General features: G+C 46.8%; 1 protein-coding gene across 1 annotated transcript; it reads left to right on the top strand.

The window, feature by feature from the left end:
- The first annotated feature begins 6,923 nt into the window (after positions 1 to 6,923).
- On the top strand, positions 6,924 to 24,939 carry LOC119950643 (chymotrypsin-like elastase family member 2A). Its single transcript, XM_038773252.1, has 8 exons — positions 6,924 to 7,001; positions 10,152 to 10,240; positions 11,379 to 11,476; positions 14,143 to 14,271; positions 18,168 to 18,304; positions 20,193 to 20,338; positions 20,432 to 20,581; positions 24,856 to 24,939. Exons 1-8 carry the CDS (start codon positions 6,962 to 6,964, stop codon positions 24,871 to 24,873), a joined length of 807 nt encoding a protein of 268 aa, XP_038629180.1. The 5' UTR covers positions 6,924 to 6,961; the 3' UTR covers positions 24,874 to 24,939.
- Positions 24,940 to 25,668: the final 729 nt, after the last annotated feature.

Genomic DNA, 25,668 nt, shown 5'->3' with positions numbered 1-25,668 from the left:
AGAAATTCAGAGAAACTGAGTTCAAAAGCGCGCCGAAATTGTTTGAGAATTTGAATTTAGCTTCAAAATAAATCTGGAAATAATAAACTACAGGAAGTGGCCATGAGGCCGTCACATTGGTGTAAAGCTCCCGACTGATTCAGTAGTGAAGGAAACACACCATCATTATCAGGTTTGTTCCATTTGTGACTCCAGCCACACACCCATGGGCTTGGCTCCTCATTGCTCTGAGATGGCCCAGTGAGACACCCAGGTGACTCAAACCAGATGGACCACTCAAACTGCACATCAGACATTAAATCATCACAAAGGGGTCGATTAGCTCAGTTGGCTGGATGGCTGGTTCATGGCGCAGAGCGATGGCAACAGCGCGAGTTCAATTCCCGTACTGGCTGAGGTTATCCATGAAGTTTATCCTTCTCAACCTTAGCCCTAACCCTGCCTGAGGTGTGGTGACCGTCCAGTTAAATCACCACCAGCCAGCCCTTAAAGGGGACTGTGGTGACATTTACAAACCACCATGCAATAAATGCTCACTTCGACTGGTCAACTCTATAAATTCCTCCCCAATAATGTACAAACATACAAATTTGAAGTAGGTCCTCCAACCCCCTCGAGCCTGAACCATCATCATTCAAGTAGGTCATGGCTGAGCTGATCTGACTGTGGTCTCAACTCCACTTTCCCTGTCTGTCCCCCATACCTTTTGACTTTCATGTCAACCAAGAATCTATCTAATTCAGCTTTGAAAATATTCACTGACCCTGCCTCTACCCCTCTCCGGGGAAGAGTTTCAAAGACGCACGTCCTCTGAGAGAAAGAAAATCTCCTCCGACTTAAAAGGGTTTAAACAATGTCCTCATCCCTCCCAAAACGGGAAACACCTTTTCAGCATTCACCCTGTCAAGTCCCTCAGGATCATATATGTTTCAGTAAGATCACATAGAGTTCATAGAATTTACAGTGCAGAAGGAAGCCATTTGGCCCATCAAGTTTGCACCAGCCCCTGAAAGAGCACCCTAACTAAGCACATTGATCCCTGATGCCCTCCACTCACCACGTCCTGCAAACATAAAAAATGACCCATTTTACCTACTTTCTGTCTTCTGTTAGCTCATCAATTCTCTATCCATGTTAACCTCTATATAATGAGCTCCAACTTTGCGTAGTAAATGTTGATATTGCACCTTGTCAAATGCCTTCTGAAAATCTAAGTACAGCACTTCCAAAGGTCCCCTTCATCCATGATGCTTGTTACTTCCTCAAAATATGATTTCCCTTTCATAAAATCATATTGACTGTGCCTGAATGCATTGAGATTTACTAAGAGCCCACCATAACCTTCATAATAATGCCTTAGCTCAGACAGTTAGACAGCTGGTTTCTGATGCAGAGTTAGGCCAACAGGGTTCAATTCCCGTACCGGCTGAGGCTATTCATGAAGGCCCCGCCTTGCCCCTTGCCTGAGGTGTGATGACCCTCAGGTTCAATCACCACCAGTCAGCTCTCCCCCTCATGGCCAATGGTCATCTGCGACTATGTCGACTTTACTAATAATAGATTCCAGCATTTTCCCTATGGTAGATGCTAAGCAAAATGGCCTGTAGTATCCTGCTTTCTGTCTCCCTCCTTTCTTGAATAGAGGAACCATATTTGTTATTTTCCAATTCAATATGAAAATTAAAACCAATGCATTTACTATCCCAGCAGCTACTTTTTTTAAGGCTCAAGGATGAAGCCCATCAGGACCTGGGTACTTGACAGCTTTTCCAATAATTTTCTCAGTTCTCTTTCCCTGGCGATTGAAATTGTTTTAAATTCAACCCTCTCTTTCACCCCCTGATTCACACTTATTTCTGGGATGTTATTGTGTCCTCTACAATAAAGACAGAAGCAAAATATCTGTTCAGTTTGCCCGCCATTTCCTTATTCTCCATTGGTAATCCCGCAGACTCACTCTCTTTACTTACTGTTTTCCTTTTTAAATACCTGCAGAGACTCTTGCTATCTGTTTTAAATTTCAGGTTAGCTTTCTCTGGTTCTCTAATTTTTTTCCTTCTTCGTTAACTGTTTAGCCACCCTATGCTATTCTTTACAATATGTCCAATTTCCTTATCGTTGCCTTTCTCTCTTGCCTTGTCTTCTCTGTTTAATTTATTCCATCTTCCCAAATTTGATCCCTTGTCCTCACTATTTAGTTTAAAGCCTTCTTTATCACCCCAGTTCCTCAACTTTCCAGAATGCTGATGCCAGCACAGTTCAGGTGAGGGTTATCCCAATGGTACAGCTCCCAATTCCCTCAATACTGGTGTCAGTGCCCCATGAACTGAAACCCATTTCTCCCACACTAATCTTGGAGCCACACATTTATCTCTCTAATCAGATTTACCCGTTGCCACTTTGTCTAGTTCAGGTAGTAATCTGGAGATTATTACCTTTGATGTTCTGCTTTTTAATTTAGCTCCTAATTACTCATACTCCCTCTGCAGAACGTAGAACATACAGTGCAGAAGGAGGCCATTTGGCCCATCAAGTCTGCACCAACCCACTTAAGCCCTCACCTCCACCCTATCCCTGTAACCCAATAACTCCTCTTTTCTATGTTGTTGTTACCTATGTGGATCTTCCCGCTCCCACTGCAAGTTCTTCTCCAGCTTTAAGCAGATATCCAGAATCTTGATGTGGAGATGCCGACGTTGGACTGGGATGAGCACAGTAAGAAGTCTTACAACACCAGGTTAAAGTCCAACAGGTTTGATTCAAACACGAGTTTTCGGAGCGCGGCTCCTTCCTCAGGTGAATGGCGAGGTATGTTCCAGAAACATTTATATAGACAAAGTCAGAGATGCTGGACAATGCTTGGAATGCAGGCATTTGCAGGTAATCAAATCATTACAGATGCAGGGAGAGGGATAATCACAGGTTGAAGGGGTGTAAATTGTCTCAAGCCCGAACAGTTGGTAGGATTTTGCAAGTCCAGGCCTGATGGTGGGGGGTAGATGTAATGTGACATGAATCCAAGATCCCTGTTGAGGCCGCACTCATGCGTGCGGAACTTAGCTATAAGTTTTTGCTCGGCAATTCTGCGTTGTCGCGTGTCCTGAAGACCGCCTTGGAGAACGCTTACCCGGAGATCAGAGGATGAATGCCCTTGACTGCTGAAGTGTTCCCCGACTGGAAGGGAACATTCCTGCCTGGTGATTGCACGATGCCCGTTCATTCGTTGTCGCAGTGTCTGCATGGTCTCGCCAATGTACCACGCTTCGGGACATCCTTTCCTGCAGCGTAAGAGGTAGACTACATTGGTCGAGTCACACGGGTATGTGCCGCGTACCTGGTGGGTGGTGTTACCACGTGTAATAGTGGTATCCGAGTCGATGATCTGGCATGTCTTGCAGAGATTGCCCTGGCAGGGTTGTGTGCTGTCGTGGTCGCTGTTCTGAAGGCTGGGTAATTTGCTGCAAACAATGGTTTGTTTGAGGTTGCGCGGTTGTTTGAAGGCCAGTAGTGGGGGTGTGGGAATGACCTTGGCAAGATGTTCATCTTCATTGATGATGTGTTGAAGGCTGCGAAGAAGATGTCGTAGTTTCTCCGCCCCAGGTTACGGTTAGGTTACGGGTAGAGGGTGGATACGTGGGTTTGAGTAGGGTGATCATTGCTCGGCACAACATCGAAGGCTGAAGGCAGGGCCGGCCCAAGGCACCGGCAACTCGGGCAGTCGCCCGGGGCGCCATGTGCTAGGGGGCGCCAGAGACTCGGGCCCCGCGCATGCGCAGTTGGGCCGGTGCCAACCAGCGCATGTGCGGTGGTCGCCCTCCCCCAGGGCGGCCCCCTCAGCCCCCCTCCGACCGCCCCCCCCCTCCGTCCCCCCTCGGCCCCGCCCCCCCTCGGGCCCGCCCCCCCCCCGCCTCGGGCCCGCCTCCCCCCCCCCCGGCCTCGGGCCCGCCTCCCCCCGGCCCCCTCCCCCGCCTCGGCCCCGCCCCCCCTGCCTCGGGCCCGCCTCCCCCCGCCCCCCCCCCCCCCCCCGGCCTCGGGCCCGCCTCCCCCCGGCCCCCTCCCCCCGCCTCGGCCCACCCCCCCCCCAAAGGGCGCCGAAGTTCAGCTTGCCGGGGCGCCAGCAACCCTAGGGCCGGCGCTGGCTGAAGGGCCTGTTCTGTGCTGTACTGTTCTATGTGTGACCCTCTCCTGGAACAAAGTGTCCAGGTAACCTTTGTCCTGCCTGTTGCATCGCAGCGTCTGCAAATCAGCCTCCAGCTCAATTACTCTGAGACAAAACTCCTCAAGATGTAAACATTTACTGCTGCCGTGTTTGCCCTGGATCACACTGGCTCCCTGGAGCTCCCACATTCTGCAGCCGCAACAGATCACTTGCCCTTCCATCCTCATTATGCGTTTATTTTATACTACTCCCAATATGAAATCTTGGATCACAGAGGGTAGCGTCCCTGCCTCTGCGCAACAAGTTTCAGGTTCAGGTCCCACCCTAGGACATGATAGCCAAGGAAGGTGCGTTCATAATGCGGCCAAACAGGTTGAGCAGCAATCTGCAAAATCCTTTCCACACACCAATGACAGGTGGTAAAAGTGGGAGACTCCTGGTCAGCCTTGCTTGATGCTGGATTGGTGCACCATAAGCCTCTCGTGACAGACTGCAGATTGGCGATGTTCCAGGAAGAATCTCACGAAGAGAACAGAGGAAAGTCTGCCTTGTGCACCACTTGGTGCAGAAGTAGGAGCAACACGATCTACTCCCACTAAGCCTTATTACCATGAGTAAAGTTCCTAATACTAATTGAATATGATAATTATGGATAAATTATACCTGTTTTGAAAGATAAATGAGCAAAATACTCACCAACAAATCATTTATCTCCTATGATATCACTTTTTATTTTTCTCTAAATGTGGTGCACAGACTGGACTGAACTACAATGTGCGGAGTCTGCACATTCTCCCCGTGCTTGCTTTGGTTTCCTCCGGGTGCTCCGGTTTCTTTCCACAGTCCAAAGATATGCAGGTTAGGTGGATTGGTCATGCTAAATTGCCCTTAGTGTCGAAAAAGGTTGGGTGGGGTTGCTGGGTTGGGGAGATAGGGTGGAGGCACGGGCTTAAGTGGGGCGCTCTTTCAAAAAGGGCCGGTGCAGACTCGATGGGCCGAGTGGCCTCCTTCAGCACTGTAAATTCTATAATTCTATAATTCTAAGGAAGGTTGGGATGCTTTCCTAAGCATTGCAGCTCATGTCACTTATGGTCGAGGGAGTGACATGAGGACTTAATGCCAATTAAATACGAGTTTTTAAGAATGACAATCAGAACCTTAATGCGCACAGTGCATTCTTGGAAGCTGTGGCCAACTCCTCTTATCTTACCTCCTCTGATAAGGACATTACACTTCTTCCTGAATTGAGAGGTGGTGTAAGGAGTGATGGAATTTGGGTGTACAGCTCTGGCCAAGCAGAGTAGTTCGCTTTCATTTTACACTTAGGTATCACTAGACATTAACCAATCTAATCTGATTAGGTGAAAAGTTATAATTTTTAAATAAATTTAAAGAACCCAATTATCTTTCTTTTCCAATTAAATGACAATTTAGTGTGGCCACTCCACCTAACCAGCACATCTTTGGGTTGTGGGGGTGAAACCCACGCAGATAAGGGGAGAATGTGCAAACTCCAAATGGACAATTACCCAGTGCCGGGATTTGAAGCCGGTACTCAGCGCCGCAGTCCCAGTGCTAACCACTGTGCCACATGCCGCCCCAAGGTGAAAGGTTATATGAGATAGCTTGGTGTTAAATGCCAGTTCTTACTGTAAATAGCAAAGGAGGACTTGAGATCTTAGCCTCTGTCAACAAAAGGACCGTTTTTAGATAGTTTAAAATGACCTTCTTTGCTGAACGAGAAACAGCATAGATTAAATTTTAAATATTCATTACGTTGAGGGATACTTTTGAAGGTTTCTGATATGATGTTCCCCAGCTACAGGTTTCTGACAGAATCGACATTCTCACATTTGAAGTTGATCTTGTCCTGGCAATTAGCCTTTGGGAAGAAGTCACTGTTTTTAGAAGAAGGATGGAGGAGGAAATAATGCATTGCCTGAAAAAAAACCACTCTGATAGTTTGTGAAATGTTCTTTGAAGATTCAGACGAGGGAACGTGAGGGTGGTATTGCTATTTACATGTTTTTTTGTTCAGAATTGTCAATGTCTAATGTCGCTGCCGTTGTCCCACACAGCTTGAATGCACTTGATTGGCAGACTTGTTCATTGCAAAAGAAAACACTTTAGTGGTTCTCCATTCATACTGCAGAGAGGATTCTACACTTGTCCATAGTACACGCATCATGGGAATGAAAAGAAGCCCCTTAGTAAGAAACAGATCTTGACTTAAAACATGAAGGTAAAGCAAATTACTGCGGATGCTGGAGTCTGAAATAAAAACAGAAAATGCTGGACAACCTCAGCAGGTCTGAAAGCATCTGCGGAGAAGGGACCTAACTGGATGACTCTTTGTCAAAGCCTTGTTCATCCAGTCTCGAAACGTTCGCTCCCTTCTCTCTCCACAGAAGCTGTCAGACCTGCTGAGATTGTCCAGCATTTTCTGTTTTCGTTTGACTTAAAAACATCTCTATTTTCTTCTCCTCCTCTGTCAAAGATGCTGAATCTTACCGGGGTGCATTTTGCAGCTGCTGGCAACCCTCCAACGGCCGTTATTTCTGCAAGTTATTTTTCCCTAAAAGCCATGGGAATTCTGTGGGTGTACAATTGCTGGAGCTTGTCTAAGATAAAGAAGAAAAATTGCTGAATCAATAGATATTTTACAAGGACGCAAGCATTTGCTAAATGCTGTTAATTCACACAATCAAGGTTGAAAGGGTAGTCACATGTGGAAGAGATAATTCCTCTTCGGGTATAAATAAAGTCACAGAGTGCATTCAGAGACCCCAGTATTCTGCAAACATGATCCGTTTTGTCTTGGCTGCGTTTCTTGTCGCAACCGGTGAGTTCCTACGTTGTTATTTCACTTCTTTCTTCTTCCTCCTCAGGTTCGAAAGATTCCCTTAAGGACAACGGGGAAGGGAAAGCTTTGCAGCAGCTCCTTAATGGCCAACGGCAGCAAAATTGAATGTAGAATGAATCGCTGTACCTGAACTTCAGCAAACAGGCCAATCGGTAAAAAATGAAGTTATCCCAGGTATCATCACAAACTAGCACTGAAACAAAAGCACAAGATCACAAGACTTAGGCGCAGGAGTAGGCCATTCGGCCCTTTGAACCTGCTACTCCATTCGATGTGATCACAGCTGCTAAGGGCGGCACAGCGGTGCAGTGGTTAGCACTGCCGCCTCACAGCGCCGAGGACCTGGGTTCAATCCCGGCCACGGGTCACTGTCAATGCGGCGTTTACACATTGTCCCCGTGCCTGCCCAACAGCCCAAAAAGATGTGCAGCGTAGGTGAATTGGGTACACTAAATTGCCCCTTAATCGGGAAAGAAAAGAATCGGGTACTCTAAATTTAAATTCAAAAAAAGAGAGACCGGCTACTCTGATTGTGGCCTCATACTCTACCTCTGAGCCTACCTCCCATCCCCTTGACCCACTTGTTGCCTGCCCCATAACCCTTGATATCCCCCCCCCCCCCCCCCCCCCCCCATCACTCAAAAAAATATTTTTAGTTCAGCCTTAAATATATTCAACGACTCAGCTACCACTGCTCCCCGGGGAAGAGAATTCCACAAACTAACGATGCTTTGTGACAAAAAATACTCTTCTCACCTCAATCTTAAATGCTGGCTCTTTCATTTGTAAACTGGGTCCCCTAGAATTCTCGTAGAGATGGACAGACATTTCCAATAGTTAATTATAAGTCAGGGCAGCATGGTAGCATAGTGATTCGCACTGTGGCTTCACAGCTCCAGGGTCCCAGGTTCGATTCCCCGCTGGGTCACTGTGCGGAGTCTGCACGTTCTCCCCGTATCTGCATGGGTTTCCTCCGGGTGCTCCGATTTCCTCCCACAGTCCAAAGACATGCAGGTTAGGTGGACTGGCCATGGTAAATTGCCCTTAGTTACCAAAAATGTTTAGGACGGGTTATTGGGTTACGGGGATAGGGTGGAAGTGAGGGCTTAAGTGGGTCGGTGCAGACTCAATGGGCCAAATGGCCTCCTTCTGCACTGTATGTTCTATGATGCTCCACATTCTTTAAAAATAGTCCTGTTGAGAGGCGGATTGGTGAGCTCCCACTAAAAAGGGCGGAGAGGAGCTTTAGATATTTGGGGGTCGAGGTGGCCAGGAGCTGGGGGGCCCTGCATAGACTTAATTTCACGAGGCTGGTGGAGCAGTTGGAGGAGGAGTTCAAGAGGTGGTATGCGCTACCGCTGTCTTTGGCGGGTAGAGTGCAGTCAGTGAAGATGACGGTGCTCCCGACGTTTTTGTTTCTGTTCCAGTGCCCCCCCCATTTTTATCCCAAAGGCCTTTTTTGGACGGGTCAATAGGAGCATAATGGGGTTTGTATGGGCAAATGGGACTCCGAGCGTGAGAAGAGTATTCCTGGAGCGGAGTAGGGATGGGGTGGGGGGAGGGGGGGGGGGGGGGTGGCTGGCGCTGCCCAATCTCTGTGAATACTACTGGGCCGCTAATGTGGCAATGGTGCGCAAATGGGTGCTGGAGGGGGAGGGGGCGGAATGGAAGAGGCTGGAAACGGCGTCTTGTGAGGGTGCAAGTCTGGAGGCGCTGGCAACGGTGCCGCTGCCGCTCCCTCCAACAAGGTATACCACGAGCCCGGTGGTGGCGACTACCCTCAAAATCTGGGAGCAGTGGAGGCGGCACAGGGGGGAGTTGGGGGCCTCAGTGTGGACCCCGATACGGGGAAACCATCGGTTTGTCCCGGGGAGGATAGATGGAGGGTTTGCGGGGTGGCACAGGACAGGGATAAGGAGGTTGGGGGACCTATTCGTGGATGGGAAGTTCGCGAGCCTGGGTGAGCTGGAGGAGAGGTACGGGCTCCCCCCGGGAAATGCCTTTAGGTACCTACAGGTAAGGCCGTTTGTTAGGTGGCAAGTGGTGGGATTTCCGCTGCTGCCGCCACGCATGGTACAGGATAGGGTGCTCTCGGGAGTGTGGGTTGGAGAGGGGAAGATTTCAGCAATATACCATGTTTTATTTCAGTTTTGTTTCTATATATTGGAGCTTTTGTCTGGCTGTATATATTTGCTATGTGTTTGGGCGAGTGTTAATTTATTATTTTTGTTACTGAGTTTCCTTTACATTTTTTGCGGTTTGTACTTTATATTTTTGTTGATGATATTTTGTGAAAACTTTAATAAAAATTATTTTTTTTAAAGTCCTGTTGGTTGGACATGATCAATACAAAAGTTGCCCGATGCAGATATCCCTGACGGCCTGAGGGGTAAATTCACTGCCCATTGCGGTACTGAATCAAAATGGGCTGTTTGGTTTGATACCAGGTTTGTGCTGGCAGCTGGGATACTATCTTGAAGATGAAGAACCAGGACAATTCAAAACATGCTGGACGGGACTCTCTCAGCCCGGGGCTGGGCCGGAGAATCGCCGCAACCAGCGCGAATTGCGCCTCGCCACCCCGCCGCGGTTCTCTGCAGAGCCATTGGCGCCGGCTCGGTCAGTGCGGTGCCGGCTGGGGGCCGCTCTCCAGGCCCCCCCCCCCCCGGCGATTCTCCACCCGGGATGTGCCGAGCGGCTGTACCGAAAAACCCGAGTCCCACCGGCGCCGTTCTAACCTGGTCTTACCCGGCGGGACCTCGACGTGGAAGGGTCCGGCCTGTGGGAGGGAGGGGGAAGGGGTGGGGGGGGGGGGGCCTTCGCTGTGGCCTGGCCTGCGATCAGGGCCCACCAATTGGCGGGCCAGTGTCTCGGGCTGGGGGCCTCCTTTGTTCTGCGCCGGCCCGTGTAGTCCTATGCCATGTTGCGTCGGGGTCGGCGCGGAGAAGAGAGACACCGCGCATGCGCGGAAATCGTGCCGGTCCCACCGGTCCTAGAATTGCTGATCCTGAGGCCATGTTGACGCCGTCGGGAAACACGACTGCATTTACGACGGCATTAACACTTAGCCTCAGGATCAGAGAATCCTGCTCATAATATTTTAAGCTGACATAATGTTTTGTTTTCCAGTCTACGGTTGTGGGTCCCCTACCTACCAACCTATACTCTCCAGGGTAGTAGGGGGTGTTGACGCGAGACCCAACAGCTGGCCATGGCAGGTAAGTAAACTCTTGAAACCAAACTGTTAACATTCAAAGTCCTCAATCTTCCGATCCGTAAGGAATTTGGGAAAAATAATACATACGCCTCCCTGGAAAAAATGGTGGCAACATATTCCACACAGGCCAGCCCTCTGCGGGCCAGTAGCCATAAAAGACTGCAGGGTGGACTTAACAAGTGCCAAGTGGCACTTCTGCCTCTCATCAGGGAGGAAGCCCCACCCTATGGAGCTGCTGGTCAATCCAATTGGTGGGCAGTGCCATCAGTCCCGGCAGCGCTAGGAAGGCACCAGTGGCAGCTGCTGTGAATATAGGGGAAGAAGAATCCCTGGAGGAGGTAAGTCCGGGTCTTGTGCGAGGAGGATTTGAGTAGGTTAAGGAAAGGGGCCGTGGGACAACAGATGGGTTTAAGAGATTGGATAAGTAGTAAGGAAGGGCAGGCTTTAACCTAACAGGGGCTGCCCAGTGGTCAAATAAGGGCATACCCTTAAGAGAGACACCCCCCCCCCCCCCCCCCCCCCAACGTTCTTCACACCCTTCAGCAATTTGATTTTAAAAATCAGCCTTTTCGCTCTTTCCCGGCTGCTAAGGTCAAACGTTTTATGACACAGGCAGCGTATTATCAGGATCAAAAGGCTTGATAACAAGTCTAATTAACCCGTGATTATCCATTTCCATTTTGGCACCCACCCATCCATGGGGGCTTGACAGGGTCGATGCTAAGATGATGTTTCCCCTTGTGAGAGAGCCTAGGACCAGAGGGAATAATCTCAAAGTAAAGGGTCGGCCATTTAAGACAGAGATGAGGAGGAATTTCTTCTCCCAGAGGGTCGTGAATCTGTGGAATTCTTTACCCCAGACAGCGACAGAGGTTGGGTCATTAAGTATGTCTGAGGTTCATGTAGACAGATTTTTAATCCGGTAAGGGAATCAAAGATTATGAGGATAAAGCAGGAAAGTGGAGTTGAGGATTATCACCAGATCAGTCATGATCTCACTGTGTGGTGAAGCAGACTAGATGGGCCGAATGGTCTATCTCTGCTTCTATGTCTTATGGACGACCTCAACTTTACAGAAATCAACGCAGTACTTCCCCACTAGAATATTTCTGAAAGCTAAACATTTCTATTTCTTGCAGATCTCTCTCCAAGTTGCAAGGGAAGGTAACTGGTTCCACACTTGTGGGGGAACATTAATTGATCAAAGATGGGTTATGACTGCCGCCCATTGCATTAAGTAAGTTACTGGTTTACTCAAAATGAGTATTAATACATTTTAAATTGATTTTATCTTTTAGTGAAATTAGTGCTATTTAAATTCAGAAATTGTTGGGGTATTTTCCCAATATAGCCTGTATCCACTCCTCCTAAGTCATCCAACGTAAAGCTCACTTTAGCCTGTTCCAACAATGTGACCATACCTGTTGCAGCAGTGTGACATTTCACATTTTCTTGCAGCAGCTATTCTGCCTGAACAACACCCCCAGATCATCAGCCATTTAACAACTGGTTGAGAAGGACCAAATGTGCTTCACATTAGGGCTGCAGTGGTCAATCGCTGTCGCAAACCCCAGTTAAACTATCCCAAGTTGAGCCCATATCCCATTCTCAGTTCCCCACTCTCCGGCCAGAAATTTCCTGCCCCTCCCCACCCGACGATGGGTCTTCCCTCTGCAGAGGTGACTCACCATTGGTCGCCAACGGGAACCTCTGGTCCCGCTGAGGTCTACGACATTTGACATGGTTCGCCATTCCCGCCGCTGGGGAACCTGTGGCGTGGGTCGGCCTTTGTGGGACCAGAGGATCCCACCGACGGGAAGGGCCGGAAAATCCCACACTCAGTCTCAGTCATGAAGCCAGCCCCCCATCCTTTTCCCACTGGCAGCTGGACTGAATTCTTTAGTTCCATGTTTAAAGAAGGACATACTCACCCTAGAAGGAGTGGAACAAATGTTCACTCGATTGGTTTCGAAGGCGATTGTCTGATGAGGGGAGATTGAGCAGACAAGGCCTGTATTCTGTGGAGTTTGAAGAGTGAGTACCCAATTCATTTTTTCCAATTAAGGGGCAATTTAGCCTGTCCAATCCACCTACCCTGCACATCTTTGGGTTGTGGGGATGCAACCCACGGAAACACGGGGAGAATGTGCAAACTCCTCATGGACAGTGACTCAGAGCTGGGATTGAACCTGGGACCTCGGCGCCGTGTGATTGCAGTGCTAACCACTGCGCCACCGTGCTGCCCGAAAGGTTATCTAATTTAAACATATCAAACTCTAAAAGGGCTTGACATGGTGGATGCTGCGTCAATGTTTTGACTGAATTTTGATCACAGGGAGACCATTTCAGAGCAAAGGGTCCGCCATTTAGACTAATATGAGGAGGGAATTTTCACTCAAAGGTCTGGAACCTTCAAACTTCTCGAGCCTGGAACACTAAGGTTGTTCAGTCATTGAGTATATTCAAGACAGAACTCGAACATACCAACAGGGAGCAGGGGTCAGCTATTCAGCCTTTCAGGCCTGCTCTGCCGTTTAACAAGATCATAGCCAAACTGATAGTGACCTCGACTGGAACTTTCCGGCCATTCGAGGGCAGGATCTTCCGGTTGTGCTGACGCTGCATTCCTGTCGTGAGTTTCATGACAACAAGGGATGCCTTCAACTGGAAACACTGTTGACAACGGCAGGACCGAAATATCCTGCTGCCGGCTCATGGTGGCCACCTTCTGCCGCCGTGAAACATGTGTCCGGTGATGTGTTGGGTACTCTGGATCTGTGGAGACTGCGTTTACCTCAGCAGTGACACATACAGGCTACCAACACTTGAAATAGTATTAAGCTAGAAACTGTTGAACATACTTTCACTGTGGGTCGAACTATGTTAGATTAAACTAAAGACCTATGCCTATCCTAACCAGTCTATGCACTCAGCACATGGTGAAGATTTGTGCTGCAAGCTGTGAGCTCTGTCCTTCTGAGAGGCTGCTTCCTGAATGAGCGGGAAAACTGATGCCCTCTGTCTTTATAGTGAGTGTGCTCTAACTGGTGATTGGCTGTGGTGTTGTGTGTGTTGATTGGTCTTGCTGTGTGTCAATCAGTGTGTGTGTCTGCAGCATGATATACTGGTGTATATTATGACATTGGGTTGCGTGGTAAATCCCACCCCTCAAATCGGCTTCCCTCCCTACCTCTGATAACCTTTCATCCCCTTGCTTACCAAGAATCTATCCACCTCTGCCTTAAACATAGTCAAAGATTATTTTTCCACAACATTTTCAGGAAGCGGGTTCCAAAGAATTTCACTTCATCTCGGTTTTAAATGGGCGACCACTTAATTTTTAAGCAGTGACCCCCTAGTTCTAGATTTGCCCAGAAGAAGCATCCTCTCCACATCCACCCTGTCAAGTCTCCTCAGGACCTTATATATTTCAACCAAGTCACCTCTTACTTTTCTAAACTCCAGTGGATGCAAGCTTAGCCTGTCCAATCTTTCCTCATAAGGCAACCTGCCCATTCCTGGAATTAGTCCGGCCAACCTTCTCCGAATAGCTTCCAACGGATTTACATCCTTCCTTAAATAAGGAGACCAATAACTGATAGATTTTTGGGTACTAAGATGATTAAAGGATATGGGAGATAGTGCAGGGAAATGGAATTGAGATAGAAGATCAATCATGATCAAAATGAATGGCAAAGCAGGCTCAAAGGGACAAATGGTCTACTTGAGATCCTATTTCTTATATTCTATATTCAGTTCTGGTGATGAAAGCGGGTGTCTAGACTAGACTCCCATTCTCTCCCTGCTTGAAGTCGGTTAACAAGTGCGTAAGTTTGTATTTCACATCATGACATGTTGTGAAGCCTTTCACTATTTTAACAACTTTTTTGGTTTTACTCACAGCAAGAAGAATACCTACAGAGTGGCTCTCGGCAAACAAGTCCTTTCAGTCAGTGAACCAGGATCCTTTACCGCTGACGTTGAGAAGACCTTCCGCCATGAGAAGTTCAGCATGATCTTTGCTGCCAATGGGTTAGTATAAAAAGGAAAGCTGGATTAAATGAAAAGTTTCCCCCGCTTCTCAGGAAGCTGTTCAACCACCCACCCTCGCTCACGTGGCCATATTTCATACTCGCACTTCGACAGGGTGAGCGTTTCGATTCTTTCTTACGTTAGAAGGCACTTCAGCCAAGGCACATTTTAGTGTCCCTGTTAGTGACCATTAACTTTCCAGCAGTGATCGGGAGTGAGAAGCCTGGTTGAATTTCCCTCCACCTCCTATATCAGGAGCAGTGAGGTCAGTTGTTTATTTGAACTGCTACACTGCAGAAATCAACCAAACAAGATAAGGCTGTTGCAGCCGTGCCACTGACTGGAGAATCTGGGTTTAGGACACCAAGTTGAGTCCGGTTAGTTCCTTCGACGTATGAGGCTGCACCTGTAAATCAAGGTTTAATTCTGTGTTCATTTAGGTCATAAGTATAATTAACTTTAGCATAGAATTTTACACAGACATATTGTGGAATGTCTATTGACATTGTTATTCCAGTCAGTGAATTGAATTGGCGGGGCTGGGGCACACTTATTGTCAAATACATGTATCTTACACCAAATGAAGCAAAGCAAACAAAGCCTCTTTACAGAGTGTATGAGAAATATATCCGACTATGACCAAGAGCAAACTAGCCTGTCATAATGCACCGCCGTGGATGAATAAAGAAGTAAGGACAAGATTGAAACAAAAAAAAAGGACTGACTACTCAGGCAACAAAAGAATGGATGACAAAGGGAATGTGAAAAGGTTCAGAAAGAAGCCAAAAAAAGTCCCATTGGGAAGACAAAGAGAAACATCAAAGAATATGAAAAGAGGCATCAAAGTGTTCTACTGACAAATATCACAAGAAAACTCAGTTAGAGTCAATAAAGGAATCACAGGATAAACTTACAGGCAATGATGGAGAAATGGTAGAAATATTAAATAATTACTTTGCCTTATTATTTACCAGGGAATCATAAACAGTGGGCATGACATTAGAAGAAGAAATCAAAAAAAATATAAAGACATTTTAGCTAGAAAGGGAGAGATGGCTAGTAAACCAATCAAACTTAGAGAAGATACAGTCCAGATGGACTGTACTAAAATTTACTTAAAAGAAGTTAGAAGAATTGAATCCTTACAGTGCACAAGAAGGCCAGTCAGCCCATCAAGTCTGCACCGACCCTCGAAAAGAGCACCCTATCTAGGTCCACTTCCTTGCCCACCCAGCTCTATACCCATAACGCCATAACCTCACCTGCACATCCCTGAACACGAAGGGCAATTTAGCATGTCCTCCGGGTGCTCTGGTTTCCTACCACAGTTCAAAGATGTGCAGGTTAGGTGGATTGGCCATGCTAATTTGCCCCTTAGTGTCCAACAGTTAGGTGCGTTTGTGGCGCTAGGGAAGGGGAATTGGGTCCAGGCAGGGTGGTCTTTCGAAGGGCGCAGATATGATAGGCCGAATGGACCCCTGTCGGGATGCTATGGAAAAGAGAGGTTTTACTTGACAAACTTGATGCAATCCTCCATAGCAATAACAGAAATGATGGACAACGGTGATGTAGTAGATGTAATATATTTAGATTTTTATTGTACAGTAAACCCATGGTAAAGGTCAGAACCTATGCAGTCAGGTACTAATAGCAGAAAGGACAGCAAGCTGGAAAACAGAGCAGGATTTAAAGGCTAGATTAGTAAATGGTGAGAACTGAAATTCAACAAGGATAAGCTCCAGGAGCATTTTTGTTCTCCATTTACCATGTGGACTTGGGAATAGTAAATGCAACTTCAAAATGTATTGATGACATCAAATTGGGGGTGAAAAAGTGAAAATCGCTTATTGTCACGAGTAGGCTTCAAATGAAGTTACTGTGAAAAGCCCCTAGTCGCCACATTCCGGCGCCTGTTCGGGGAGGCTGTTACGGGAATCGAACCGTGCTGCTGGCCCGCTGGGTCTGCTTTCAAAGCCAGCGATTTAGCCCTGTGCTAAACAGCCGCTGTTGGGGTGTGGTTAATACAGATAAAGGCTGAAATAAAAAGCAAGAAGACATTAAATAAACATGGACAATGGACATGTTATTGCCAAATGAACTTTTTTCTTTTTTTTAAATAAATTTAGAGTACCCAGTTATTGTTTTCCAATTAAGGGGCAATTTAGCGAGGACAATCCAGTTACCCTGCACATATTTGGGTTGTGGGGGTGAGACCCACGCACACAGGGAGAATGTGCAAACTCCACACAGGACAGTGACCAGGGGTCATGATCGAACCCGGGTCCTTGGCGGCATGAGGCAAGAGTGCTAACCATTGTGCCACTGTGCCAACCAGGCAAATGAACTTGAATAGATATATTTCTGGTAAAAAATGGGAGATGTATATATTTCTGATAAAAAAACGGGAGATAGATATATTTTTGATTTTTTTAAAATGGGTTGTGGGGTATGGGGAACAGAGAGGTGGTTTTGAGACCAGGAAGAGATCAGCCATGATTTGACTGAATGATGGAACAGGCTTGAAGGGCTGAATTTCATACTTCTGCTCATAATTCCCGTGTTCCTGGGTTCAGCAGGATCCTTGAGGTCATACATTTTGGTAGATAGGATAAAGAGGCCTCATACACCTTGAACAATAACTGTCTAAATGGGATAGAGCAGCAGAGTGATCTAGTGGGGCACAGATCACTCCAATAATAAGACACGTTAGTAAGGCCATAAGAAATGCAAACAAAGCATTGAATTCATTTCCAGAGGGTGAAAATTGAAAAGCAGAGGAGTGATATCAAACTTGTATTAAACAGTGGTTCAAATACACTTCGACAGTTTTGAACAGTTTTGGTCTCCATTTTGTAAAAAGGATAAAGAGGCACTGGGGAAAGTCCAAAAACGATTTACGAGAATTATGGCAGAACTGAGAGATTACACCTATCAGGAAAGATTGAATAATCTGGGGCTAGGGCCCCAGGTAGCCTGTACTTGTAGAATAATACTTTTCCATGGCTTTATAATGCAAGGTGTTAACATAAAATCCAGCAAACCAGCTTGACGTCAGGTGAGACATGTAGATGCCAGTCCTTGATCACAAACATTTTTGTTGAATTTTATAGGCATTTGGGAGAGTTTGAAGTTGGGATAATTTATTTTTTATTTTTAAAAATAAATTTAGAGTACCCAATTCATTTTTCCAATTAAAGGGCAATTTAGCGTGGCCAATCCACCTATCCTGCACATCTTTGGGTTGCGAGGGTAAAATCCACGCACACATGGAGAAAACGTGCAAACTCCACACGGACAGTGACCCAGAGCCGGGATCGAACCTGGGACTACAGCGCTGTGTGACAGCTGTGCTAACCACTGCACCACCGTGTTGCCCTGAAAGTGAGATAATTTATTTCTGGCATTTGAGGAGCACAGTTGGAGCTGTTATGCTGGAGCAGAGTGCTGGAGGATTGTTGGTGATGACAGCAGTGTGCGGTAGTGGAGTTGTCACAATGTGGACTAAATAATACGGTTTTGGTGGGTTTGCAGGAATGGAGGGGTGCATAATGTCTCCACACAGCGGGTCTCCGAAGGTGACAAGAAAAATTCTCGCTATGTGGATTTGAAGGTGGATGCATTCAAGGACTATGTAGGGGGCGTGAAGCTCATTGGACAGTTCTTCCACAGAGCTATCACAGGCATGATGGGCCAAATGGGTGCTATAAGTTTCTATAATTCACACGTAAACGCATCAACAAATTACTTGTAAACTAACTAGAATGATAAAAAACAGATAGACCCCCTCAGAGCTCACACCATCCATTAAAAGCTGTCATCTTGTGCACCCCACTCCAAAACTGTTGATAATTATGTGCTGGGAAAGAGCAACTCAACACCTTTCTTTCTTTTCCCAGATACGACATCGCTCTCGTCAAACTTGCAGCACCAGTGGTTTTAGATGACAAAATTGAGTTGGGGTGCATCCCTGCCCCGGGCTCGATTCTTCCCAATAACTTCAGTTGTTATATCACCGGCTGGGGCCTCCTGAAGGGTGAGTGAATCAGTCAAGATATGGAGTCTCCTTGTCTGGGGACAAATCTATAAAGAGCTATTTTATGATGCAGTGCTTCAAAGCATTAGAGCATGATGATCTAATCTAAGGCCCCATGTGTCCCACATATCTTGGCAATCTGGCAAAGCTCAAGCCATACTGTGCTGTTTGCACTTTTATTGTTAATTCACTGGCTTCCCAATTTGAGTTTTGTGAATCTGGTCCACTGAATTCAATTCTTATCCTCCACCTGCTCCCCTGCAGATATTAGCCAATTAGACAGGGGCCACAGCATTAAACTTACAACTGGTTATCTTAGTATCGCATCCGATTGCATCTGCAAATCAACTTGAGGGTTTCATTTTGTGTTGATTAGGCCATAAGACACCATTGATCGATGAATTGGAAGCGAGCAGGACCTACATTCAAATAAGGTGTAACTTACATAAAAACACAAAAGCAAACAAAGTCTATTGACAGAGTCAAGATGAAATAAATCCAACTGAAAGGCGAAAATAAACTAGCCAATAATAACCAACCATGGACGAATAAAGAAATAATGGTAATAGTGAAACTAAAGAAAGAGGCTTACACTGCAGACAATAAAGAGAGGGAAGGAAAAAGAAAACATATGAACAAAAGGTTTGGAAAGAAGCCAAAAAGACTGTGAATTTTGTGGATCCGGTGTTTCAAAAGGGCTACATTGTTGCCACATTGGTGAATAAATCCTAAATCAGCACGCTGACCAACATCTCGGAATATATGCAAATTAATGGGAATATTGACTTAAAGTTTAAGATCCTTGAGGCAGCTACGATACCTATGCAGATAATGACATGTGTGGGTGAGGACATTTTTGCTCACAAGTGAAAACTGACTTTGTAATTGTAATAGCCTATGGGGTGGGAATGAGTTTCTTCTCCGCGGTCCTTGCCGAGTACGAGCTCCCCCGCTAGGGGTGGGGATCTCTTTTAACTTCTGTATAAAAGGTCGGCCAGAAAGGCACCAACCAGAACAGGAACCCCGTCGGGATCTACCAGGTTATGTACAGATTGTGCTGTAAATAAAACTTTGGGCATAATCTACCGGCCGTGTCATGCTACGTCGTGCCTTTCTGGGCGATTTGGGGGGTGCCGTGTCTGCTACATGTGCCTTCACAGACACTTTTCCAAACTTCCAGTTGGCAGTACTGATAAATACCGGTACTCTGGCGAAAGCAGCCAGGGCTTGGATTCTTACCTTCAATGCTTGGATAATAATCTGGCTGAGCAGTTTCCCAAACATTTATGGAGATTGCTTCATTTTTGTTCCACTGATCCCTCTATTATTCTATATTTCCTATTACATCCAGTCTTTGCTTTCGTCTGTTTGTTCTGCATCCATACCCCTTGCTGGGTTATTGGCCACCCTCCAGAAATGCGCACAAGTCATAGGTGATCTTAGTTGGCGAGTGTTGAGTTCATTGAGCATGGTCTGGTGCATCGTGACCAGGCCTTCATGTAATGTCTACACAGGTGCTTCTTAACTAGTAGATGGGGTCGGACATTGGTCAGAAGCAGCAACTTCAGCTGTTTTTCTCTCTTTTCCCTAATATGGGAAGGCAGAATCCAGTTGAAGCATCTTCCCCCTATCACCCATGCTGAGGTTGGCAAACTGTGACTGACCATTGCATCTCCCTGAGGTGGCTTTGACTAAAACAATGTACCAACAGAATTATGAGGTGCTCATCCTAATTTCGAGTGCGTCCAAATCCTTGGAGCTTGGAGAAGGTGAATGGTATCTGGCAGCAGGCAATCCACGTATTAGTGCCTTTTGAGTAACAACTAAAAAGTTATTGTCCAATTCTCACCTTCATGCCTCAGTAACAATTGTGTTTGTTTCCTTTCAGCTGGTGGTAGTGTCTCTGACATCTTGCAACAAGCCCTTCTGCCTATTGTAGATCACGCCATTTGCTCCAAGCCTGACTGGTGGGGGTCGATAGCCAAGAAGTCGATGGTGTGCGGCGGTGGTGATGGAGTCGTCTCAGGATGCAATGTTAGTCGACAATACAAACTGCTCACTGTTTGTGTCATTTGAGGCCTTCCGCGTCTCCACAGCATCTAAACTCTGCTTCTGCTCTCCTTTCAGGGTGATTCTGGTGGGCCCTTGAACTGCCAGAATGCTAATGGTGCCTGGGAAGTGCATGGTATTGTCAGCTTTGGATCCGCTTTCTGCAGCCACAAGAAGAAGCCAACCGTCTTCACCCGTGTGTCTGCCTACAATGACTGGATTTCTGAGGTACAAGGCCAAAAATAATGATGGTTCCTGAAGTAATGAACAGTTTTATCTCTTCACATTGCTGAACTGCCCACTGCCACCCTCTGTGGCTCTTGTGAAACCCATCGGTTTTACATTGCTTGGGGGATTTAAGAAGCACACAATGCCTCAATTTTAAAAAGCTTGTGTTTAAATCTACCCCCCTTCCCTCACTTTGCCCTCCCCCCAAATCCAGGCCCCCAAATCTCTGCAATCTCCTCCAGTCCTCTGGGCAACATGGTAGCCTAGTGGTTAGCACTGTGGCTTCACAGCGCCAGGGTCCAAGGTTCGATTTCCCGCTGGGTCACTGTCTGTGCGGAGTCTGCACGTTCTCCCCGTATCTGCGTGGGTTTCCTCCGGGTGCCAAAGATGTGCAGGTTAGCTGGATTGGCCATGCTAAATTGCCCTTAGCGTCCACAAAAATGTTAGGAGGGGTTATTGGGTTTGGGGGATAGGGTGTTAGTGAGGGCTTAAGTGGGTCGGTGCAGACTCAATGGGCCGAATAGCCTCCTTCTGCACTGTATGTTCTATGTTCTACAAGATTCAAAGATCTCTACATTCTTCCAATTCTGATCTCAGGTCTATCCGCCATTGGTGATTGAAACCTCAGCTCTCGAAGCCCTGGAACTTCCTGCCTAAACCTTTCCATATCTCTCCCTCTCCTCCTTTATGTCCCTCCTTATAAAAACTAACCTCTTTGACCAAGTTGTTGGTCACCTATCCCAATATATCCTTATGTGGCTCCACGTCTCATTTTGTCTGATAACACTCTTGTGAAGTGCTATTTTACTCCATTAAGAGCTCTATATAAATTAAAGTTCTTGTTGTTGAGGGCTGGAGCTACAGGGGAACATTGAAACGATCAAGGTTCTTTTCCCCTTGACTTTCACTGATGCAGGGCTTTGCGGGAATGGGAAAATCAGGAAGGCGAGTTCTGTGCAGACAGGAAAACCAGCGACCCAGGAATAGCTCCCTGGTCGGGCGGGTTTCGTGACGGGAGCAGAGACCGGAATTGCTTCTCCCTCCCCTCTCCGCCACTGATGCAACAGGAGTCTTGAAGTCCAATGTTGGGAACACCACTATAATAAACTGGAATCACATATCAGTCATCTATCTCCACCTGATTATCCTCAACGCCCCTCCCCCCACTCCCTCCACACCTGTTAGATCATCCATTCATGTTGGTGTAGGGGCATGTTGGCGGCAATTATGACTGGTTTCCTCTGGAGTACACCTGGTGAGCAGACCTCCCAGAGGAGCTCAAGTTTGTGCGTCGGGAGGGCTGCACGATGGTGCAGTGGTGAGCACTGCTGCCTCACGGCGCTGAGGTCCCAGGTTCGATCCCGGCTCTGGATCACTGTCCGTGTGGAGTTTGCACATTCTCCCCGTGTCTGCGTGGGTTTCCCCCCACAACCCAAAGATGTGCAACCTAGATGGATTGAACATGCTAAAATTGCCCCTTAATTGGGAAAAAAATGAATTGGGTACTCTAAATTTATTTTAAAATTAAAAAAACAAAGTTAGTGCATCGGTCAGGGGAGAGAGCGTATACCCGGCAATACTGGGCAGTGCCAGGGGTCAGTGCTTGGGCAGTGCTGTAAATGTTTTGTGTATGTGTGTGTGGGGTGGGGGGTGGCGGTCCCATTTTAACTTCTGCGCACCGGGGTGACCTTTAAAAATGGCATCCTGTTCTTTAAAAAAGTAAGATGCTGACGTGGGAGGCTCTGTCGTGCAAGATGCCCCTTCACGTTTTTTTGCATTACGGTCCTGGCTTCAATACCTCTCTCCCTGCCTGCTGCCACACTGTGTGGAAAGAAAATATACAATTCCACCCATAATTCAGATGCTGCTCATTGCTCTGTGGAGGGAAATGGACTGGCAGCTGGAATGTGGATGGGCTGTATATAACCCCCTCCCACCCACCCCACCCCACCCAACCCACGCACTTCAGTGCTGAATCGCAAATGGAGCAGATTTGCCACAGTATCTAGAAACTGCAATGGCAGGGCAGCATGGTGGCGCAGTGGGTTAGCCCTGCTGCCTCACGGCGTCGAGGTCCCAGGTTCGATCCCGGCTCTGGTTCACTGTCCGTGTGGAGTTTGCACATTCTCCCCGTGTTTGCATGGGTTTTGCCCCCACAACCCAAAAGATGTGCAGGCTAGGTGGATTGGCCACGCTAAATTGCTCCTTAATTGGAAAAAATGAATCGGGTACTCTAAATTTATTTAAAAAAAGAAAATGCAATGACACGTTGAGGCAGTCTGTAGAGGTGCCCATGTGATGCCAACTGAGTGTTGATTGGACACAAACTGATTTGACACTCTCCTATGGTTAACAGAGGAGAATATCAATGATCTGTTCAGTGGGAGATCCCGCATGCTTAAACCACTGGCAGTGTCAGCTTGAGAAAAGGTTTCCTATCTCCTGACTCCATTCCAAGATAGTTTTTTAGGGGACATTATGGCCGTACTGTGCACATCTGCCCCATGTAAGCTCCCTGGTAAAATGGTCCAGGCTGCTTTGCAGAGGGAGTCCATAGATTACCCATCGTAACATGCAAACATTGATTAATATTTAGTGTGAGGAGGGTTCCACAGTTAGAAAAGTGGGGTTGGTAATAATGTATCTTATTACTTACAGCATTTACAAAATCTCAAGTATTCTTATTTCTAATATGAAGACCATTAGAAAATAGCTTATTCAACTGGCTGGCTGTTCTCCAGAGACAACGGGCGCGATCTTCCGGCCACGCTTTGCCAAAAAAACATCTCCCCACGGCGCAACGTGGCCGGTGAAAGCCAGGCGACCCGGCTCCCAGGATTCACCCGGTTTGCCTCACAAGATTCAATGAAATCTCACGAGAGGTTGCAAAGAGAATTTCGCCCACAATGGGTGAGATCAGTTTTTGGCAAATCTGCATATGAGAGCTAATGTGCAGATTTGAGAGGTACCTGAGGCTTTGGGATTCAATCAAATTGAAGGGCACACGTGGGGGTCTCCAAGGGGATCGGTGGTCCCCAGCTACATGATGTTTGGGCAGGGTGGTACCCTGGCACTGCTGGTGCCACCATGTGTGATTGGGCTGGGGTTGCCCACTGTGAGTGTTGGGATGTGCCGGGGGACCCACGGTGCCATGTTGCGTTTGGGCTGGGGGAAGGTTGGGGGTTTATTTTGGGGAGTCTCGGAGATCGGGACGTCATTTAAAAATGGCATCCCGATCTCTTGCTACAATGGGGAGCTCTGGCGAGCAGAGTTCCCCATTGTAAAAAACGGGGCTATGTGCAATTCGGCTGCGCAGTTCCGGTTTTTGCCCCTTATTCAACACGGGTAGTGTTGAATAGCCATGTGTTTCTGAGAACTGTGAGTGCCGGGAAACACACGCTAAACACGCTCTCCAGGGAACTATGTTCCTTTTTGGGAAGATCGCACCTATGATTTCTTCTTCCCTCAGCCACTATCAATGTGGGCTATCAATTCTGTCGAGTGCTTCTGAAGGTCATCAACCTGAAGTGTTAACACATACTGATTATTCCTGTTCTTAAAGTCATTACCAAGAGCCGTTAAGAAATAGAAAGAGGCCACTTGGCCCGTTGGAGTCCATGCCGGATCTCTGCAGAACAATCCAATCAATCCCATTCCCCTGCTCTGTTCCTATAGCCTTGCTATTTGAGTCTTGGATCATGTGTCCAGCACCAATCCTGTTTCCAATGAGATATTTACCGAAAAGCAAAATAGTGCAGCTGCTGGCAATCTGAAATAAAAACAGAAAAACTCAGCAGGTTTGGCAGCATCTGTGGAGAGAGAGAAGCAGAGCTAACATTTCAGGTCAATGACCTTCCATCAGAAATGGAAAAAAAAATAATTCAAGAGAGGAAACAGATGTTTAGCAGGTATAGAGACAGGAATTGGTGGGGAAGGTTAAAAATGAAAGTCTGTGATAGGGTGGAAGGCAGGAGAGATTAAATGTCAAAAGGGATAATGGTGCGCTGTGAAAGGCGATGGTAATAGGACAGAAAAGGTGGGATCAGCTGAACTGAAAAATAACAAAACTATTATTAGTATTACTGTCTGAAAAAAGAATGGAAGCAGAGGTTCTGATCTGAACTCAGCTAGTCTGTCAGTTACATCCATAACTCAAGGAAAGCATATACCAACCTCTTGATCTAAGAATTTATTAATAACTATTGGGGGTGAATCTTTTGATAAATAATTTATTCTAAAAATGTTATTCTGATAAAAATTCTATTACTTTACAGAAAATGATGAACAACTAAGATCCACTTCGAGGCTTCAGACGATTGCAAACAGATGCAATTCAAAAAATAAATGTATTTCTAAAAGTAGTGCAGTCTTGTGGCCTTTAATGATGATGTTCTTTACTGAAAGTGATCTACATTTATAGTCAATGACTCTGAGAATCTCAAAACCCTTTGACAAACAGTTCACAGTGTGGTGAACCACTGTGTGCACCTGTATTAGGGGATGTAAGGTAGGATCTGCACTACAGGTTCGCCGGTAGCCCCTACTGGCTAGCTCGGCCCACAAGGAGCCGTATAAATATGCGTGTCCTCCTTCTGACCAGCCATTTCGCCAGCTGCAAGTAGGAGGCCACGCATCTGACTGTAATAAAGCCACAGTTGTACCAATCTGAGTCTTTCATGCAATTGATCGTGCATCACACAGAACGGAGACTGTGTGGATGAGAAAGATCATTAATCTACAAAGACTACGTCCCCATCACAATTGAAGGGTGCTGCTGAGGTCTGGTTCCATCAATGTCAGCACCATTACAAAGGTGGCATTTCTCCACACGGGGGTCTAGATAACAAGGGTTGAACAAAAGGCCATTCAGCCCCTCGAGTCTGTCCCACCGTTCAAATATATTGTGGCCATCTGTGCCTTAATTCAAGAGTTCAACAGCATCCCAGCCAAAACAGCCTACTTAATCAGCACGCCACCCACCAGTTTAAACCTTCACTCATTCCAGCACCAACTGACAGTGGCAGCATTGTGTGCCATAAGCAAGATGCAAAGTCCAAAGATGTGCAAGTTAGGTGGATTGGCCATGC

Source organism: Scyliorhinus canicula, chromosome 16, assembly GCF_902713615.1.
Source record: "Scyliorhinus canicula chromosome 16, sScyCan1.1, whole genome shotgun sequence".
In the NCBI taxonomy this organism is placed as follows: domain Eukaryota; kingdom Metazoa; phylum Chordata; class Chondrichthyes; order Carcharhiniformes; family Scyliorhinidae; genus Scyliorhinus; species Scyliorhinus canicula.
This window is presented reverse-complemented; position numbering and strand designations above follow the sequence as displayed.

Excerpts from the sequence above, each read along its gene's own strand:
- LOC119950643 (XM_038773252.1), top strand. The coding sequence starts at position 6,962 with ATGATCCGTTTTGTCTTGGCTGCGTTTCTTGTCGCAACCG. Across the intron at positions 7,002-10,151 it reads TGCGTTTCTTGTCGCAACCG|TCTACGGTTGTGGGTCCCCT; the intron begins GTGAGTTCCTAC and ends TTTGTTTTCCAG. Across the intron at positions 18,305-20,192 it reads CGGCTGGGGCCTCCTGAAGG|CTGGTGGTAGTGTCTCTGAC; the intron begins GTGAGTGAATCA and ends GTTTCCTTTCAG.